The 20,852-nt window shown below is 39.6% G+C and overlaps 1 protein-coding gene across 1 annotated transcript in view; it reads right to left on the bottom strand.

The window, feature by feature from the left end:
- The window catches only part of AGBL4 (AGBL carboxypeptidase 4), a 1,124,520-nt gene that overhangs the window by 466,075 nt on the left and 637,593 nt on the right, over window positions 1–20,852 (bottom strand). Inside the window, exon 5 of the mRNA XM_074376517.1 lies at window positions 2,926–3,142. Within this exon, the coding sequence (XP_074232618.1) occupies window positions 2,926–3,142 (217 nt within the window). The remainder of the gene's footprint in view (window positions 1–2,925; window positions 3,143–20,852) is intronic.

The following is a 20,852-nucleotide window of genomic DNA, read 5'->3' as shown; positions in this document are numbered from 1 at the left end:
CAGAAGCAGAATTCAAGCTTTTTGTGGCAGAAGCTTCAGGCTGTCCTTCTATATTAATTTTCCTCCATATCTATAGAACTACCAATTTTTAGCTAGAAACATGGTCACCCAGAAGGAAGACTTCATTTCTCATCCTTTTTTTTAGTTAAGTGTGAATATGAGTTTTATTAAACGGGATACAAGTGAAAGTGCCACATAGCTGCATCTTCTCCCTTCTCTCACTGCTTTCTTCATCCTGCTGCCTGAAACATGCATGCGATAGTAGAATTCCACGTTTGGCACTGAGGTTGAGGGCCACATCCTAGGGATGGCAGAGCAGAAAGCTGAAAGAACTTGACTCCCTAAGGTTTTCAAGGAGCAGAGCCACAATATTAACTCTGGATACATCTATACTTTTATATGGAAGAAAAATAAACTTCTATCTTGTTTAAATTCCTGTTATTCTAGATATGTATTTTGGATATTAGTTATTGGTCACTTAGCTTATCCTATCATTCCTCCTATAAGCTTTGGATGCTCTTAGCTCTTCACATTGTCTCTAGACATATATTTTAATTCATTCTTTAATTCATTCAATAATTTACTCCATAGTCATTCAATGTGCACCAACATTCTGCCTGGCACGAATCTAAGAGGGGGCTAGACTGGATACAGGAATAAAATGAACAAATCATCCCCTTAAAAGTTATAAGTATTGAATGAAATTCTTACTCTCTTAATTTGTATCACAAGTCATATGTCTGGGAAACATTCATCTCAGGATTTCTCCAACAGTCCCATCTCAAATAATCTCACTCTTTTCAGTAATACATTGGTGATTAGACCATGTGTGCCTAATATGGTCTACTTGCCTTTCTACAATCACTCTCCACCCTTTTCCATCATTTTCTTTGCCCAGGGAAGCTTATCTGTATGAATTACATCAGTGGGCTCTCCTGCTCTCTGATTTCTGGTTGAGTTGGTCAATGGGGACCCCTAGCAGGAGATCAGAGGGAAGTAAGAGAATGAGCTCCATGTATTTATTTTTCTCATCTCCCTCCCTGTGGGGTCATCTCAGTCTACCTTTGTCCTTCAACTGAAGGTCACTGTTCCACTCAAGGTGGCCTACTGCATGACTCTCTACTGTTGGGTTCTCATTCCTTCCCTTCACACCCTTTGAGCTGTTACTAGCCCCAGGGAACTGCACTATACCCTGTGGTTTCCCTACACATTGCCCACACCTTGTAAGTAGCCCATTTATTAAGCTCTCTTCAAATTACCCTAATGTGAGGCTTCCATCTGTTTCCTGCTAGCATGCTGACTGATACACCATGTGTCCCAATTCTCAGCTCAAAATATATAGGCACCAGATACACATGATACCCATCAGAATCAATGCTAGGAAGAGGGTTAGAGCAGAGGAAAGATATTTATTCTCAGTGCATAGAGAATCACAGACTATAACAATATCATCATGACCACCAGCTTTTGAGGCTAGATTTAGCTCTCAGGTACCTGCGCCATACACAAGACTTCATTGTTTGTTTTTGGGTATCCTGGACCAGACTCTATGTCTTTTAAATAGTCTAGTCTTGAAAACTTTTATTTAGAAGTGGGACTCACTTCTAGATGGAACACACAGTCATTAGGCAGAGTTCTTTTTTCCAACACATGTCTGAACCTCAAGTATAGTATTTTCTTCTAATTTCACCAGTATCCTCACTTAGGATCTTTAAAATGCTTAATATGCCTATTTTAGAAGTACAAACCACATTTCTTAAAGAGTGAAACATAAGACCAAATTATCATCTGTTTATTCTTTATTAGAAAGTCAAGTATTGCTGACCACAGAGAACAAAACCTATGTATCCAATGTGAAGAACACTTTCAGATCCTGGGTTGGGCAGGGAGGGAAAGAGGAAAAGAAAAGGTGTGGTGGGCAGAGCAATGCACTCCCCCTCCCAAAATATCTGAGTCCTAATCCTTGGAACCTTTGAATATGTTACCTTACATGACAAAAGGAACTTTACGGACGTGATTTAGTTAAAGATCTTGAGATGGAGACATTATCCTGGATTATCTGGGTGAGCCCAATATAATCACTATGGTCCTTATAAGTGAAAGAGGAGGGCAGGAGATTTAGTGTCAGGGTGATGCAGCATGAGGAAGACCTGACCAGCCAATGCTGGCTTTGAAGAGTGAAAGGGAACCACAAGCCAAGGAACACAAGCAGCCTCTAGAAGCTAAAAAAGGCAGGGAAATAAATTCTCCCCTAGAGCCTCCAGAAGGAATACAGCCCTGTTGATTCCTTGATTTTAGCCCAAAGAGATCAATTTCAGACTTATCCTGAACCATAAGAGAATAAATTTGTGTTGTTTTATGCTACCAAGTTCATGGCAATTTTTTAATGTCAGCAATAGGAGACTACTATAGAATGTAAGACCAAAATCTCCAGACCCAGAGAACTAAACTGGGGGAAGGAAGAAGGGCTGGGGATCTGATGGATGGCAGGGACAGAACACATTGTAGGCAGCACAACCACACTGCACACGACTTGCTAACCTGCACTGCAGGCAAGCTGAATTCACTAAAAACCAAATTTATTCTTTATCTCAGACATTTAGACTCCTAAAATGCTTTCATGCCTTTTGTAATACCCAGTAGAAGCCTTCTTCTTTTTTTCTCAGAATTTTGGGGATTCATCAGAACGTTTTTATTTTATTAGAGAGCTTTATCAGCTTCATTCAGAGGGACAAGCATCTGTTTCATCCTATTCTGTGACTTCCTGGTGGCCACAGTAGCAACACATTACACACACAAAAAACTATGATTTTTCAAAAGTTCCAGAGCATTTAGTCTACAAAGCACTGATATCTATTACTTGCATTCTATAAAAACCATTGCTGAGCTCCTTCCCTAAGCTGCCTGTTTCCGAATGGGACTTACCACGCTTTGACCCAGCTGCTCCCGAAAGAAGTAATCCATATTTCTCTTTTGCAGGCTGTCAAGGTAATGCTGAAAGCGAGTGTATGTATATGGGTAGCAGTAAGCAAATTGGTAAATATCTTCTTCTCGGTCAAAACAAAATGCAAAGGACATCACGTAATTCCTCCTATGGTCCGGGCAGCGGTAGTAGTAAACATTTTTAGGTGGCAGCCTTTGCCTGAAAGATACAAAGAAATTTGGGCATATTAGTCATTCAAACTTCAAAAATGTAATCAATGGGAATAAATGCACAAAAGAAAAATTGTGACATTGAAGAACCCTAGGTGGTGGCCAGGGACAACAACATATACCATGTATGGTCAAAAGGAGGCCAGAATCTGGCAGCACTTGGTTCATATTCCAGCCCTACACCTTATCAGCTATTTCGACAATGCAAAGTTAAAGATGAACAAGTTTTATTAATCATTTGTTCCTGTTTTGAGCACCTATTATACATCCAGGCATTGTGCGAGATTCTTGATGGATAATGGTAAATACGAGAGGCCAGGTGTTTGTCCTCATGGAGTATATATCCTGGTGGGGAAGCAGTCAATAAAATATTTAAAATAAATATAACTATACTTACAGACTCTGTAAGTGCTTGGAGGGGAAATTGTGTGATGTTATAGTGACATAAATAGAGGAGGCCTTCTTTTCCCAGAGAAGTCAGGTTTTTGTATTATAACACTATTTGGATCTTTTAAAATAAGTTAATGTGCATTGTGAATATTCAAGGGAGAGAAAAGAACATTCAACATTTCTTTAAATTATTACTATTATTTTTCTGTAGAGTATCCTATGAGACTAATTTTCCACAGAAGCACTTTGGGAAATACTGCTTTAAAATACGCTGTGTAGGCAACTCTGCTAAGCCAACATGCTCATTCACCAATAAGCCACACTGAAATACATACATGAGAAAAGGCAAAATGTTCCAGTCATAATTCCTACAACTTCTTTACATGCACCCATTTCACAGGCTCACTGCACCCTCTCTGCTGTGTGATACCCAAACTACTCACACTGTTTCCCTACAGAGAATGCCTCTCATTTCTGTCTCTTCAAATCCTGTTAATTCTACAAAGCCATCTCAAGCTGTGCTTTTTCCATGCTTGTCCGCTGATAATTCCAGGCCTGTTTGGTTCCCACATTTTGTAGTAAGTCTTGCTTTTTTATTGACTGCTTCCTAAGTCTTATCCACTAGGGTCTATTTGGAAGCTCCTTAAGGGCAAATGTTTCTGGGGGGTTCTAGCATAGTAGGTGGAGAATGTAAAGCTCACCTGCAGTGGCCTGGCATTCAACTGAGAAGCCAAGGGGCACAGGGACATATGGAGAAAAGTGTGAGGAGAAGGTGTCAGAGAGAAGGTTGAGAAAAGCAATAATGGTGCTGGCTCCAGGTAGGGCAGCCTGGAGAAAACTTTTAATAGCCCCAAGAGCATTACAACATGCCAGAAGTTTGTTGCAGAATCTTGTTTCTACCTTGGTGTCTTTCTGAGGCTGCCTCAGTGGTGAGGGTGGGAGGTGACTGTGGGCTCCCTGTGGAGGATGCAAATGTTACATGGCACTGATGCTGGACATATTTTGGCTTGTGCTGCTTGCCTATATGCCTAGCTGTTATGAATCCCACCCAAACATTAAGTGGAATGCAGTGAGGGGAAGAAGGCAAAAGGAAAGGAAGGAAAAAGAAGGACTGTGGGAGGAATGCGGAAAAAAAGAAAGGAAGGAACGGATAGAACATACTAGTATGGGTTGCTTATGGGACCCATTTAGTACCTGATTTAATCCTCATGACTATTCTGTCAAGGTGGGTATTGTCAACTGAAAAAATATGCACAATCTAAAAGCTGAGAATTATGTTTTATTCAGCAGACATACTGAGGACTTAAGCCCAGGAGACAATCTCTCAGAGATCTCTGAGGGACTGTTCCAAAGAGGTAAGGGAGGAGCCAAATATATAGGAGTTTTTGTAAAAAAAAAAAAAAAAAAAAAAAAGTAGTGGGAACATTAAAAGATTACTGTTATTAAAGAAATATCAGACATCTCAAGTTAATTAATTTATTACTTTTCTATGTCTGAGAAGACAAGAGTCTGGGCTCATTGAAATCATTCCTTTGATATGCACCTTAACTACCTAGGGCCAGTATCCTATTTTTTCAATTCTGAATCCCCTACAGTTGCACAATCAAGGGTGACTGCAGTTGCTGAGGGCTTGATGATGCAATGTTCTTTGTTTACCGACATGGCAGGCACTTATCCCACTTAGGAGATGTGGTCATGGAAGTTCATAAAAGTTAAGGAGCTTACCCATGGTCTGAAGCTAGTAAATGGCAGAGCTAGGATTCAAATCTGTTTCTATCTGATTCCAAATCAGTACCTATAACATTTCCCCAGTGGCTCTCTTGATAAATTATGGTCCTCTGGCATTCCAGATATGAGTATGTGCAAAGGCCAGAAGGCAAAAAGGAACAAGTAAACTGTTGGAATGGCAAGGAATTCATCATAGCTGAGGCACAAAGAATGAGAAGGGAAATCATGAGAAACGTGTCTGAAGAGGAAAGCAGAAGTCAGATTAGAAAGGAACTACAGTTGTCCCTCCATACCCAGGGGTTCCACATCTGCAGATATGAAGGGATGACTATATTTAAATCAGGCTAAGGAATTTAAACATTAACGTGAGATCACAGAGTAACTTTTAAGTGAGTGAAAGAAGTCAAGTACCATTATTGTACCAGTCCAAGGGATAGATGAGAGTGGTCAGAGGAAGGACAGGGCAGTAGCTGCACAGGTATAGGAAATAAGACAGATCTGACTATTAGATAAAAGTGGCTGATATGATAGACCATGGAGTCTAAGATGGGTAGGAACCTGAAAGTGATGAGGAGGACAGGATGTAGAGAGAACAGCTTAAGCAATAAAGGAACAGGGCTTTCCACATAAAAGTCCAAGGTAGTATCAAAGACCATCTAGAGCTGTGCTTAGGCCCACCAATAGAGACCATTTGGCTCCTACACCCAAAGACAAAAGGAATAAATATGCAAGTAACAACAGTCTTCTTATGACCTAACTGTAGCTTTCAGGAAAACCCCCTAGGCACTCCTCCTTTCTAAACAAATTGCTACCATAAACCTTCCCATATTGAAAATTTGGAACTACCAGTGATGAAATGGAGGCAGAATGGCCTGGAAGGTGAATGAGGAGTGAAGAGTCCCCTCTTGATCCTTTTGTACATGGAATGTAGGAGAATGAGCAGTTCCTGAGAAGCCAAAGTGGGAAGTAATGGCCTCCGGGGAAGTAATGGCCTCCAGGATAGTCAGGCCTTAGTTCATTGTTTTAGTCAGCAAATATTTGTTAAGTATCATGTACCAGAGACTGGTTAAGACAAGAGGTAAAGGAAGCAGTAAATTAAAAGACTGGGGATCCAAGGGAGATTATTAACCTGGGAGCTGAGTTTCATAGGAACAAGTGAAAAATAGAAAGTTTCGGAAAGGGAAGGAAGCAGTGGAAAACCAAGATAAGAGGAAGAAGAACAGACCAGTGCAGGGATAAGGGTGTAAAAAGAATAGATGATGGTCTACATCTGTGATGTGATTGACATGCAGGAATGTGAGATTGGTGGAGTAAGTGAGTCTCAGGGTTCCAGATTCGTATTCAGGGAGAATACCAGTGAAAATGGCCTTGAGGTCTCCAGCCAATGGTCTATGATAGTTGCTTCAGGCCCTGACACAGAGATCTGAGTCCAAGTCTCCTGAAGCATAAGGCAAGTGTGTCTTCACACACAAGTGATTCCTACAGTCACAGGCCCCTCAGGTTATGATGCTGATATTTTCAACTCTTTATTTACTAGTATATCCAATCAAGGTCCATGGTTTAAATTTAATCACCCTGGGTATCTCCTATTCTAGCCAAGTTTAGCAATTTGACTCGGAGAGTCTGCCGTCTGTACCAAATTTAATAATATGCTATCAGGAGAATTCATCTAATGCCTGCAGCTGTCCCAGCTCCTCTCCTGAGTGGGTCTGATGCCTAACCTGATTTGCAGACAGAGTGAAGGTAATGGACCTTAGGGTTATCATTCAAGGAAGCAGAGATGCTGTTAGGGCTTAGATTTTCCAGACTCTGCTAAGGATACTAACAAAAATCCGTTTGAGAAGAATTCAGCAGGCCAAATTCATGAGGTACAAAGTAACCCAAAGAATAAAGGGAAAGAAGAATGAGACTATGTAGGAGAAGTTGGGGTGAGCTTCTGGTTTTTCTCTTATTTTGCTGATTATATTTTCACTATGTCTCAGGCATGGTGTTAAATGTTTTACATGCATTATATTGAACCCTCACAATATCCTATGAGCTAGAGGCTATTAACATCCCCTTTCACTGATAAGAAAATCAAAGTCAGAGAGATAAAAAAATTCCTGAAGGTTGCAAGGCTGGGAAGCTGCAGGGCCCATATTAGATGCAGGCTAGTGTGACTCTGAAGTCTGTGCTCATTGCCCCTATGGTATGAGCCACCTGCCTTTCTCCCCTTGCTGCCAACCCATAGCTTTACCTTCTGCTTCCAGAAATAGCTTGTCTGATAGTACTGTCACAAGTACTCTCCTGCTAAAAACTCTTCAAACAACTCCCCATCCTCACAAGGCTCCCCAAGATCTCTCTGTGATTCTAGCATCATCAGCCATTTCTCCCTCCTTGAATCCTATGTTTTACTCATACTGAACTACTCACAACTCCAAACATGAGTTTTTGCCATACCTCCAATACCTCTGTGTCTTTGTGTTAATATTTCCTCCACTTGCACTGCTTCCCCTGCCAGATATCTTACCTCTTGGTAAACTCCTACTCATAGATTTGGCATATTGTAGATTGTGAATAAAGATTTAAATATATATTTTTAATGAACTAATAATTAATGGAAAAAAAGTGTGTATAAATAAATACCTATCCTTTAACGTATCTTCTCTCTGAAGCCTCCTCTGACTATTTATTCCTCATTAGTTTTTTTCTACTTGGACATTTGATATTAAAACAGTTTTTATCACCTGGCTTGCCTCTTAACAATATGCAACAAAAGTAAATGGAGATTTATTCAAAGAGAAGGTAGGATTCTTGAAGACAGGAACAGTGTCACATTTTCTTTCTCAATAGAAGTGGTACAGAGAAGTTTCAAACATTACTTGCTTAGTTAAAAAGCACTGGTAAAAAGAAAAGAGGACACATCTCCAAAGATAAATAGTAGGCATCATAGAGGGGTAGATTTTAGCTCAGTATAGAAAGACCTTTACACATTTAGCTGAAGGGAAAGTAGAAAGGTCTATGTTACAGTGCAGTACAAGCAAGGAAAGCTTTAAGGGATCCATCCCATAAAAAAAGTTCCTATACTTGATGTTAAGTTAGACAAAACAGCCTCTGATTTCATTTAACACAGGGAGTCTGAGATATCAATGGAAACAATATAACAATAATATAATTATTATAATACTAATTACTAATATGTATATATCATCAACCACATGCTAGGCCATTCTAAGTACTTTATCATGTATTAACCCCTTTAATCCTCACAATAATCCTCTGAACTTATTCCTATTATCCCAAATTATTTTATAAAAATAAAGGTAGGGTCAAGAATACTTCTTAAGAGAAACAGGTTGTCCATGACTCCCTTGAAGACTCCAGAAAGGAGTCTAACACCTGATCCTGCCAGAGATGCAGGATGATTCCAAGACCTGACATGTGTGTTCTCAGGACTTATGATACAGCTCTTGAAACAAGTCATTAACCTATTGACTAAAGAGGCCATCCACATGTATGAGGGAGGCCTGTAACTCACATCCTCAGATTCAGTCATGCATTCACATGTGAGTGAGCGAGGACACACACACACACACATACACACACACACAAACACACACACACACATTCTGCATGTATACATATGCATACAGAACACATTCACAATCATACTATGTATACTTCTCTACTATATCCTCTATTTCATTATATCAACTTGAATATATGGCTTTTTCCACCACTGGACTGAGCTCTCCTTGAGGGCAGGGGCCATATAATTATCATCTGGTTCTACAGGACCTATACAAAGCCTTAAATAGAGGAGGTGCTCCAGAATGTTCATGAATTTATCATGAATGATAAATGAATATATTTGTGAGATATTAACATATTAAGATATTAACATATTAAAATAAATAATTTCAGCCACACCAATGTAAAGCACAAACTGTGCTCTCTCCATGTGAAGCTGGGAGTCATGCCCTGAATACATTATGTTTCAGAAATCTTCACACGATTTTAAATGCTGTTCTGTCTGTCCATAATTGCTTTCCCATTCTTTTCTACTTAGTGCATCCCTATGCACAGAAGTGAGGCCCAGCTCCAATGACATTTCCTTTTTGAAGTCTTTGTCAACAACTCCAGGAATAACTAATTGCTCTAAATACTAATTACAGAAACTCCTGTGTTTCTGATTTATTTCAAAATCCATAGCACTTAGCACAATACTTGACCCTGAAGAGGAATTCAAAGCATGTCTGTTGAATTAATGAGTGAAAATATGGCTTAATAAATGAATGAATGAATGATTCCTTCCCATTTACCATCCTCTCTGCCTTCTCTCCAAATCATCAGCCAAATTCCCAATGCATTGTTTTGGAGGCTACCAGAGCACAGAGGAAGAAGATAGGCCCAGGACCTAAAGTATATAGGGCTTATTCCATAGCCCTCCTCAGGAGCCCTGAAAGACAGGAGCCCTAATTTCCTCTGATCAAGCAGAAGATATGAATGTATTTAGATGGGTTCCAACCCCAGAAACTTTTTAATTAAAATTAGCAGAAAGGGAAATAACAAAGAATCAGGCTTTTCAGGTCACATGTCCTAAAGGAAGTACTTTATTTTTTTTAAAGAAAGTCACTTAGATATCCCCAAAGGAAATAACATATATTAAGCATCTCCTATATGCCAACAATGCTACCTGTTTGATGTACACTATTGTCTAACGGATAAACACATAGTTTTTCCACCACACAAAGGCTGTGAAATTCATCCAACAATCACAGCTGCAGAAACAGTCTCCTGGTTCCCCTTCTTCATCTACCCAGGGACGGGAAGCAAACTGGTTTCCAGTTCCCCAGGTATATTTAAAATTGAAGAAAGATTTCATTTCTTTTCCCTTTATGAGGGCAGCTGAATCTCTGCTTTGTCATCCATGCCAACACATGGTTTTTGGTCTATATTTGGCTGGAACAACCTGGACTATCACCTGGCTTGAGACAGTTGGCCCCTCCTTTTCTTCTCTGGCAACTGGCATAGCCAGACACCAGCATGAGTGCCCACATTATAAATCCACCCTCCCTAGGCGAAGAGGACCTGCTCCTAATTCCTATCCTATCTTCCCCCAGATAATTATAATAGTGCTCCTTTCACCAGCATATCTATTCTTATCTTTCTCCACACTTTGTCACAGCTAATCTCTTGGTGAGTCATAGGGAGGGGGAGAAAAAGAGTGAGGGAGCGCTCAGATACAGACAACACATTTTTACACCCCGTGTCTAATCAGATTACCATCTTATCAGGGGTTGATGGGCACTAGTGGTGGGAAAAGAGAGACAGAGCTACATATTGCCAGCTGAGTTTTTGATAACAAAAAGACACTGCTCGATTCTTGAATTAACCTTTTTGTCCTACACACTCTATTGTTTATTTTTCCGAGTTTATTTAATGTGTAGGTTTTTTTTTTTTTTTTTTTTTTTTTTGGTCTGTGCCTTCTGGAGAAGGACACCCACACACTGTGGCAGCAGCTGCTTCTATTAATTCCAAGCCATTAAAAAAATTAAAATTAAACCCAATTACTTTGGCTGGTTTAGAGCCGGGGAATAGCTGAGACTGATTATTCCCCCTGGTCATGGACAGCAGCAATATTCCTACCTACGTGTGGCTCCTGTAGAATGCTAATGCAGCCAGAAACTCCAGGGACAGGCTCCTCATGCAAAGAGAAGCTCAAAGTCATGTAGTCTGTCTTCCCTAATCCAGATTCCTGAGTGGAAGCAAGAAGAGGACAGTGGACAAAGAGCTAGGAGTTGGTGTGAGTCTAAGCTGTAGTTCTTGGGCAGGACTCTGTCCCTCTTGGTGCCTCTGTGTGGAATGTGGTTACAAGAATGTGCCCTGCATTCCTCTTAGGGTTGTTGTGACTCTTAGGTGAAAAGGACTGTGTTTTCAAAACTATCATTTGCTGGATATAGGATGGGGTGTGAGGCAGTATCAGAATGCTGTGTGTTTGGAATGGGGTGGCTGGCCATAGCTGAAACGGTTCAGGTTTGCACTGAAGTTTTGTATCCAGGTTACTCTGTTGCTGCATTATAGGTGGAATAATAATAATAATGGTTCTGAGTATGAAGTCACTAGATGGGAATCTCCTTGTAGTCACCCTGCATAGAGCCTAGTATCCAGAGGCACTCAATAAATATTTTGAATGAATGAATAAATAAGTCAAGCAGAGCTGAGTTAGAATGAGTAGACAGAGCTGTGCTCAATTCCAGCTTTCAAATGACTTTCAGAAATGTAGTCATTGTACAGTAGAAAGAATGTGCGCCTGGGCTCTAATCTACTTCCATTACTTATCAGTCATGCAGCCATGGGCCTGGATTTGCACATCTATAAAGTGAAAACAATATCTAGCTCATGGATTTGTTTTGAAGATTAGAGATGAGATTGGTACCTGACATGTAACAGGTGCTCACAATGTGATTATCATCATGCCTGTATGATGGATAGTTGGCATCACACTCTCTCTTGACTCAGAATAATGAATTCCAAGTTCATACTAAGTGTGTTTAGGATATGAAATGGGAAAAAGCTGGTAAGATAGGGGACAAAGAAAAGTGACAAGGGATGAGGAACCATTTAAATAACAGTAAGGAAAGAAAACCAGTAATAACCCTGTTTTCTGTTCCTGATCCTTCCCACACCCAGCGTAACCAATACTTCCCTTTCAAAGAGATGTGCTCTCTAATAAAACTAAGTGTGTCCATCCAGCTACAAGAAGGCAGTTAATTCCTTCGGGTCCCAAATGGTGGTGGGAAATGTATTCAGAGGTATTGCCACCGCTGGTAGCTGGCTGTACCAGTCAATGGTCCTGTGGCCCATGCAGCAACCTGCCAGATGCATGGAGCCTCCAGGTCACTAGTTGGTGGTATCAACTGGAAATAAGGAAATTCTACGTTAGGTGAATATGAGATATATTTGGAAAACAGAGACTGAGCAGTCCTGCTTATAGAGAATAATTTGCTCTCAGCATATTTATCATATGGTGCAAATCTAAAATTATGTATTTTATTTCTTGGTTACTCAAACAAATTCTGCAATAAACCCTTTTATCAGCAATGAGCTCAAAAATACAAAAGTGTACGTTTTAGGAAGGTTAAGTACTAGCTTTTCATTTCTCATGAAATTCAGTGATAAATATGTAACTTGCATAAAATGTTTGTCAGTATTAATGATTCACCATAGGGGGTGTACTACTGATAACATGACCACGTTAAAACCTGAAGACAAAATTCTGTTGAAGAAAAATCAGCATCTACTTGGTTTAACAGTTATTTTCAGAAAACTTACATCCAAATCTTATAATTTACACATGTAAAAGCAGAATCATAGAAGAAAAATGATTAAAATTATTTTAGAACAGTCAATGTGCTCTAAATGAAAAGGCATACTTCATATTGATGTGTATTTAGAGTACATGACTATACTTCTAAAATAATCTCAGTAATTTTTAATTCCAATTTTTCTCATATGTAAAGCGGTAGCTGTTAATGTATTTTTTCTCTTAGTGTAAGAACTAAAATCAACAATTTTATCAGTGTCATCAGATGTTTCAAATAGAAAATAGATTAACTTAATTCCAATATAATTCAATTATTTTCATCCAATTCATGGAATCAAAGTAAAGCTTTGGAAACTTATTCTGTTTAAGGTTAAATACTGTCTTAGTGGTAATGATATTGTTAATTCAGTAAAATAAAGTCCAATATTAAAGATAAAATTGTTTTTTGTTATGATAATATGAACACAAATTCTTGTAAAAAATGGATTTGTTAAATTAACAAGTCTAAGGAATAGAAATTCATCTTGAATTGGTTTGAAGTGTCCATATAAATCAAAACTGCATCCCAAATGAGCTTCTATTTTCTATTCTCAAAATAGAAACTACAGTTTTCAAAATTTACACAAAGTAAGTAAACGATACAATTTTTATGAAGCTAATGCTAAAACACACACAAGAAAAAAAATTTTTAAGTTCAGGAAGGCAAATCACATTCAGAGTCAACCTTAATGTTTTCCTTTCTTTCACTCTTTCCTTCTTTTTTCATTCAATGAATATTGCCTGAAAGCTTCCCATATTGTCACTCTTCTAGATGTTAGGAAGACAAAAGTAAAAAAGGCACTCCATGCTTTTATGGAACTTAAATTCTAGTGAGAAGAGGAGATAAATAAACAAATAAATCAACATATAATATAGTGTAAAGTAATGATGGATGTAACGAATACAAATAAAGCAAGGTAAGGGGATAATGGATAATGGTGGGGGCTATTTTAGTTAGGGTGGTCACAGAGATATCCATTTAGTAGAAACTGACTGATGTAAGAATTCTCCTGTTAGTCTCCCTCAGAGCAATTAGATCCTTTTCCTCAAAGAACTACCTCAATTTACAATTATACATGTATTTTTACCTATTTAATTATAATTTACATTTCCAACAAATCATAATTTCTATGTGGGTATGAACAATATATGTTTTTTGCTAACCAGTAAATAACCTAGCATCTGACAGAATACCTGACACATGGTAAACTTGTAGTAGATAGCTGTGAATTGAATGAAGTGAATGTGTGTAGGTGAGGGGGTAGTGATAGGGAGGCAAGAAGCCTGATTGTCAGTGACCTGCTTGGGACAAAGAGTTCTGAGCCCACAGTTGGCTACTGGGTTCCCGGCAGAGCTGGGTAGAGGTGAGTATTATGGTGAAGAGCCTTCTAAGCTGCTCTATGAGTTAGATTTTGCAGAAGCGTCACGCATTCCTTCTCTCAGATAGAGATAAAGACTTTAATTATCCAAAGGATCCTTCCTCTCCTCACAGTGGCAGGGTCTCACATAATGTAGTACCCTGGTTTGTTTCTGGCATATTACTGCTTCTCCTTCTATTACCATCAGATCAGAGATTTTAAGCCAAAAGATTTGTTGCCACTCAGCCCTATCATGTGAGGAGCCACCATGAGGTCTTCCAGACTATAAATAGTAGAGCTCAGTCTGATTCACTAAGCAGGGGGCTCTCATCATAATGGTTCCCCAGTATAGTGTGGAGAGTGGTTAGCCTGTTCCTGGCACCCACTGAGTGGGGTATTACAGGCGAGGCATGACCAAGGTTGATGAGGGAGCTCAACAGTAGACAACAAAAAATAGGGAAAGAGGACTATCTGGAGCATCGTTTGGCGTATCATCTCCCCTTCCCCACCCCCGCTCGCCTTCTAGCACAGGGAGTACCTAGTCACTAAATGAAAGGAACTGAGACCACAGTGGAGAGGCTCAGGAGAAGATCATGAGAGTAGACTCAATTGGCCTGGAGTCCAAAGAAGCCAGAAAATGGCCTAAATTTCATGTTGCCAAATCCAGGGAGCTTAGCCAAAAAGTAAGCTGATCTGGGCCAAAAACTAGATTTTTAAGCTAGGGGATAGGGAATGAGAGACAATGGTGTTGGAGCCAAGACTGTGTCAGCAGCTGAGTAAGTAGACTACCAAGGAGAAAAATGAGGAGGGGCAGAGGGCATGGGTAGCAAGTGACTTTCAGCTCTCCAGGGCAGCAAATACAATCACAGTCCTGGGTGGATAAAAATATGATCAGAATCAGTGAGGAGGAGGAGAGTAGGATTACTTAGCAGAGATGATGTACATACCAGATTCCAAGCCAGGTTACATGGAAATTATTCTTTCCTTCTATAATAAAGGGAATCAGGAATCATCTCACCAGGAATGAAAGGCTGGCATGGCTACATGGGGAGAAGAATGGGAATCTTGAAGAGATACCTGTCTCTCTAGGGTGTCAGTCTCCAGGCAGTAGATGAGGAAGACAGGCCAGGCAATTGCTCCACATGAAAAGTAACAATGACTTAATGACTGTGGATGTATAAGGAGTGGCAGATGTGATGTATGGGATTTGACCTAGGGAAGCAAAGCACTGACTGAAAAACAAAGACTGAGCTATGGCACAGCCCTGAGAATGTCTGATACAGAGAAGGGCAGTCTTCCCTAACAGTGCTAGAGGAATTCCTATAGTAGTATGTGAGCTGCAAGACCCCAGCAGTGTGGATTCAGCAACAAGCATCAGGTTATCAGGGTCAGAAAAGTGGGAGGTTGAGAATGGAGACTAACACAGGAGTCAAAAGTAAAGGCAAAGCAAAGAACCATCATTCTGGCTAGGAAACCAAGTTAGGTCAGGACTTAGTCATGATTCTGAGAAAAAATGCTGAGAATTAGAGGAACTTTCATCTTCTTGCCACTGCCTCCTACCCACTGTCTGCAGGATGGGACTGAGCCCCATTCATGGCTGTGAGGTACATGGCTCCGTCTATAGGTGACTTGAGTTGTCAAACCACAGGAGCCTAACAAATGTCTACTATGTCTAGCCAAGTATGTCTAGAGTTATTTACCTTTGGTCTTCCTCTGGGAAGTCCTCCCTGTAACTATGCTAGCTATGCCCTCTCCCTGCCTCTGTGATCTCTGTACTACCCTATGATAACATGCATTACACTTCATTATAGCTTGATATGGCTATTTCTTATTGCATTAGTATTAAGGTCATGTCTCTATTTGTACATCATGAAGCCCTGGCAGTTAACTCAAGTCTGGTACATAGTAATCACTAAATTTTTTTAACTGAATGAGTAAATGAATGAATGAGTGAAAGAGAGGGTAATAAATCAGAAAACAGCAAAAGATGAGATCAAAAACGAAGGTTGGGGGCAGATCATATTATGCCTTGTAAGCCATGTTGTAGAGTGAAGAGTAACCCTCAAGAAGTGAAGAGCCTCTAATGGATATTAAGTATGTTCTCAGTGACCCCTTGTTCTCAAAGGTCATTGACTCCTAAGGGGGCACCAGCTATGCTTCATTAGATCATCGTCTCACAAAGGAATTAGTCGAAATGCTGATTCATAGGAGTCAGCTCTGATGTTTTGGTCTTCAATGCATGAAAGACAGTGTCTAAGTCCATTTCTCAGTACCCATCATCTGCCTGTGAATGGTAGATGCCTTTCTACACCATGGATCTTCACAGTTAAAAAGTCATGTGAAAGAGCTTTCATATATCAATGGACTTATTAATCTTAGAAGCTCTAAATTCTTATGTTTCAAAACCTCCCACTTTTCAAAGTTTTATGTTAATTAAAATCATAAAATAGACTCAATAAAGAGCTTTTGGTAATTGAAATGAGTAAATGAACCTTGCAAGTCATGTACCAGCTTCCTGAAATAGGAGGTGAGAAACTTTTTATTTTCTTCCAGTAAAAAATACATAATTATTCTTTGAAAGATTTTTTTTTTGGTAATCTATGCGGGAGGTCTATAAACTCTTTATACTGTCATAATTATACACTTTATATTACAGAGAGATGAAATTTGGGGGATCATCTAGTCCAGTGTTTTTCAAATATTTTTTAGTTTCTTCAAAAGTGCTGTCTTCAAAAGAAAGATGGCAGAGAAACACAATATGCAAAACCCAAACAGATAAACAGAATTCAGATGGCAAGAAATAAGGCAGATGGGGGGCTGGGCTTGATCTGGTTCAACTTTTTCATTTTATAACCAGTGCCTGGAGAAGTAAATGACTGGGCCACAGCTACACTGGAGGTTAGAGGCAGAGCTGGGAACTTCTCTTCCAATTACATTTGTTTCATAAAACAATTATTTATCAAGCACAGTTCTTAATGCTGAGGATAAATTAGTGTTTTTATGAAAGAGAACAAATACACATTTATATTTGTCAAGTGGTGATAAGTGCTACAAAGAAAAAAAGAAAGCATAAGGATAAGGGAATAGAAAGTAAAGGAAGGGGAATCTAAGTTAGTTATACAGGGTTGTCAAGGAAGACCGTTCTGCTGAGGTGACATCTAAATAAAGAGAAGTAGTGAGCCCACTAGATTTCTGGCAGGAAGCAAGTGCCAGTAATGTTCTCCTGCTGCTCCTGCTCCTCCAGGACAGAGATCATCCAGCACGGGGATCAGGAATTGCATTAGCCCGTTTACATGCATGAAGGCCTGGAGCACTAGGGAGAACATAGATTTTAGAGGCAAATAGATCTGGTTTTGAATCCAGGTTTTGACAGGCAGTTGACTTATCCACTTTTATCTTCAATTTTCTGATTTTTAAAATGGTAATGATGTTATTTTTCTTGCAGATTTGTTCAAAGGATCTAAAAAGAAAAAATGTTCCAGACATATACCAGTGCTCTACCGTTGGGAGCTATCTGTATTATCTACTACACTTTCTTTGAATGAAGGATTCTTGTTGTAGTTGACATTAGTCAATTTTGGTTCCTTGGCATCTATTTCCTCCACCTAACAGCAAACTATTTCCTCTACTTAAATGACTCCTTCCTCATTGGGTATAGTTTGTTGGGGTCACAGGGAAAGAACTCACTGTCCCACGCCAAAATGCATACCTCTATCTAGGCTAATCAGATATGACCTCCATGGAATCTGTACCTTGAATACAGAGAAAATAATAAAAGACTTGGTGTTCCTTCATGTCCTGACCAGATTGTTCTACTCAAAGGCCACTTTTTTTGTGGCTTCCTCTCCTTGGTGTTAAAACTCTTCACTTCTTGTTCACCCTCAAGTCCAGGACTCTACCTCCCACTGATTTTGTAAATCCCCAGTATCCTTCAAATGCATTTCCTTTTGTCTATGTTGAACAGAATAGATTTCTTAGTAACTAAAGAAACTGTATCTTATACACTTATACATAATCAATTTAACTGGAGACAATGAAAACAACACTATAAGATAAACCATATTTGCCTTCTAGATAATTAGAATTATGCTGTTGACAAGTAATGTTGATAAAGAAATTTTTAATTACATATATGGTCTTTGCCAACTCATTTACCACTCTGAAAAGCAATTTCTCAAACTGAAAAACAAGATTAAAGACAAAACAAGATTAAACTAACTGATCCTCAAAAGATCATTACAGAATGGACATTCTAGGATTCCAAAGTCCATAAGGTTATGATTCTAAGAATTGCATTATAATGTGATTAGCTTTATAAGAGATCTTCAAAGCTTTAATCAAAGGCCAGTAAGGGAAATTTTTCAGATCATATAGTCTCATATCATAGTATGTAATAAGCTGCCTATTTCACCTCTATGTAGGGGTAGCTCAAACATTTAGCTGCTTCTTGGGTTGACTAAGAAGAGTGTGGCAGGAGAAATGTGGCATGTCCACTGAAAGATATTTTTTAAGATTATACAGCTATTCAGTGACAGTCAGGGCTCCAACTCCAGAGGCTAACACTTTAACAGAACACTACCTTATCAAGCAATATGGACCTTCATAGGAGAGATGGGGTGATCAGAGAAGATTCCTGAAGAGGTCGGCTTTAAACTGAATCTTGACAGTGGGATGAAATGTGGTTTCATTCAAATGGGAGGAATGATTTCTCAGACAGAGCGGGTATATAAGAAAAGGACAAGAGACGAGAATGCATAAAATATATTTAAAGTAACTGGGCCCTGTAGCTGAAGCATAGGTTTTATGTGGGAATCACTGGTGAGGAGTCTGAAGAGAAGCTTGAATTCCATGGTAGGGAATAGGGTGGGGTTTGACTAAGGAACATCACCCATCAAATGTATCAGGCATATGCTGTACTTTCTCCGAATACCTCTCCTGCTTTATATCTGCATCCTCTGCCTTGCCTATAATGGCACCAAAGGGAAGGGGAAGATCCAGGTAATGCTATCAGGGTTCACAAAGTGGACTTTGGAGAAATGTTAGCATTAAAATAGAATAGAGAGGTAGAGTCTTTTTCCAGGCAGGACTATAGAAAAGCATCCAGCTTCCTATCCAAAGCTCTCACAACTGGCCTAATTCCTTCTGGGAGAGTTCTAGGAGGAATATTGAGCTAGGTCTGGAATTTGGGGAGGGTGTGCGAAAGTGGTGTTAAGTGTGGAAAGGGGAGGGCTGTAAGAGTAGAGTGATAAGGGAGGCTAGGCCTTTCTCCCCACACTGGTCTTCTATCTTGAAGCATAAGACTAAGAAAATGTTCTGCAAAATGACAAGTTAATTCAATAAGGGAAAAAAGAAGAGAAGAAAATAAATCCCATAGAGTGAAGACAAAGGTGATGGGATCAAGAGGCAAATGAAAGGAGAGAGGCCTTAATGGAAGATTTATTAGAAAGCATGGCTTACATCAGTCCTAGGGGCAGGAATGACTTGGAAAATAAATTCAGCAATGGTTCCTGTCCTTTTGGACTGAGACCTTACAGAATGCGGCATTTCTCAAAAATGAGTCGCAGTCCACCCCAAGGCTTTTGGCTTGCTGAAGATGGATTCCTAGAATTGTGTATATGTATTTGGGGAGATAAGGGTGAAAGGGGTGGCAATTTTGCTCTTTCTGGATTAGTTTTGGCACAAAATTGTATCTCTATTTACTTGCAAATCAGTCAGAATGTAGTTGTACCAGAGTCCATGTCACTGGAAGAGCAAAGCCTCAGCTCATCAAAAGTGCTTCTGAATGCCCTGCAGCCCACAGATGCAGCCTACAGAGAAGAGAACTGTAGCCCTGCCTATGAGGTTAGTATGCCCCACCTGGCTACCTCCAGTTAAAAATATAGTTAATTCTCAATTACTTCAGTCAAAGCAGCTCTATATGTATAATGCAAAACTCAAGCACACATTCAGCATCCTCTGTGCAAGCATTTTTCTAAGTACTAGAGATTTAAAGATGAATAAGACACAGTCCTATACCCCGAGAAATTCAGCCTTCCAAGAGATACAGGCATCCTTACCATGTTAAGAAGTGTTCTCAGTTCAGTGACAGAGATGTGTACACATGTAATGGAAACACAGAGAAATCAAGTGTGACATGGGAGGTCATTCAGACCCATTTGAGCTGGGCCTTGACGGATGGGTGGTTAAAAGATCACCAAGCAATAAAGGAATGATGAAAGAATTTCTCAGCAGAGCAAAAAGCATGGGGGGAAAAGAGCTGGATTTTGCACACTGTTTAAGTGAACAGGTTTTTAAAGTTAACATCAGATCTTTTCATAAACCTGCTTAAACACTTCTACTATTTTCCCATGGCACATGAGAAAAGGCTAAACTCATCACCATGATGTGACCTCTACCAATTTTATCTTGCACTGCTGTCTTTCTTTCCTCCTCTGCTCTAGCCCCAGGGCCTTCTTTCTGTTCTTCAGATACATCAAGTTCATTCCTATCCCAAGGACTTTTCACTTGCTGCTTCCTCTTCTCCTCTCTCTTGAATGCTCTTCCCTCAACTCCTTCTCATTTTTCAGATCTCATTCTAGATGCCACCCCCACAAGGAGTCTTTCCCCACCACTTAAGTTAAATTAGACCCCTAACTGCAGTTCCTCTCTCTCAGTCCCTTGTTTTATTCTCTTCACAGTCCCTATCACTATCTGAAATTTTATTGCCCTCGACTAGAGTATAACCTCCTTGATGGCAGACACTCTGTGTCTGTATTTACATATTTAGTGTCTAGAAGTTCCTGGCACAATAACTGAATTGAGTAGATGGGCTCAGTGGTGATAAGAACCTTGCACGGGTATGCAGGACACTCAACAATGGCAGGTAATAAAGGTAGATA

Source organism: Camelus bactrianus, chromosome 13 (assembly GCF_048773025.1).
Source record: "Camelus bactrianus isolate YW-2024 breed Bactrian camel chromosome 13, ASM4877302v1, whole genome shotgun sequence".
Lineage (NCBI taxonomy): Eukaryota > Metazoa > Chordata > Mammalia > Artiodactyla > Camelidae > Camelus > Camelus bactrianus.
Note: the sequence above shows the minus strand (reverse complement) of the source record. Positions and strands in the feature narration are given on the sequence as shown.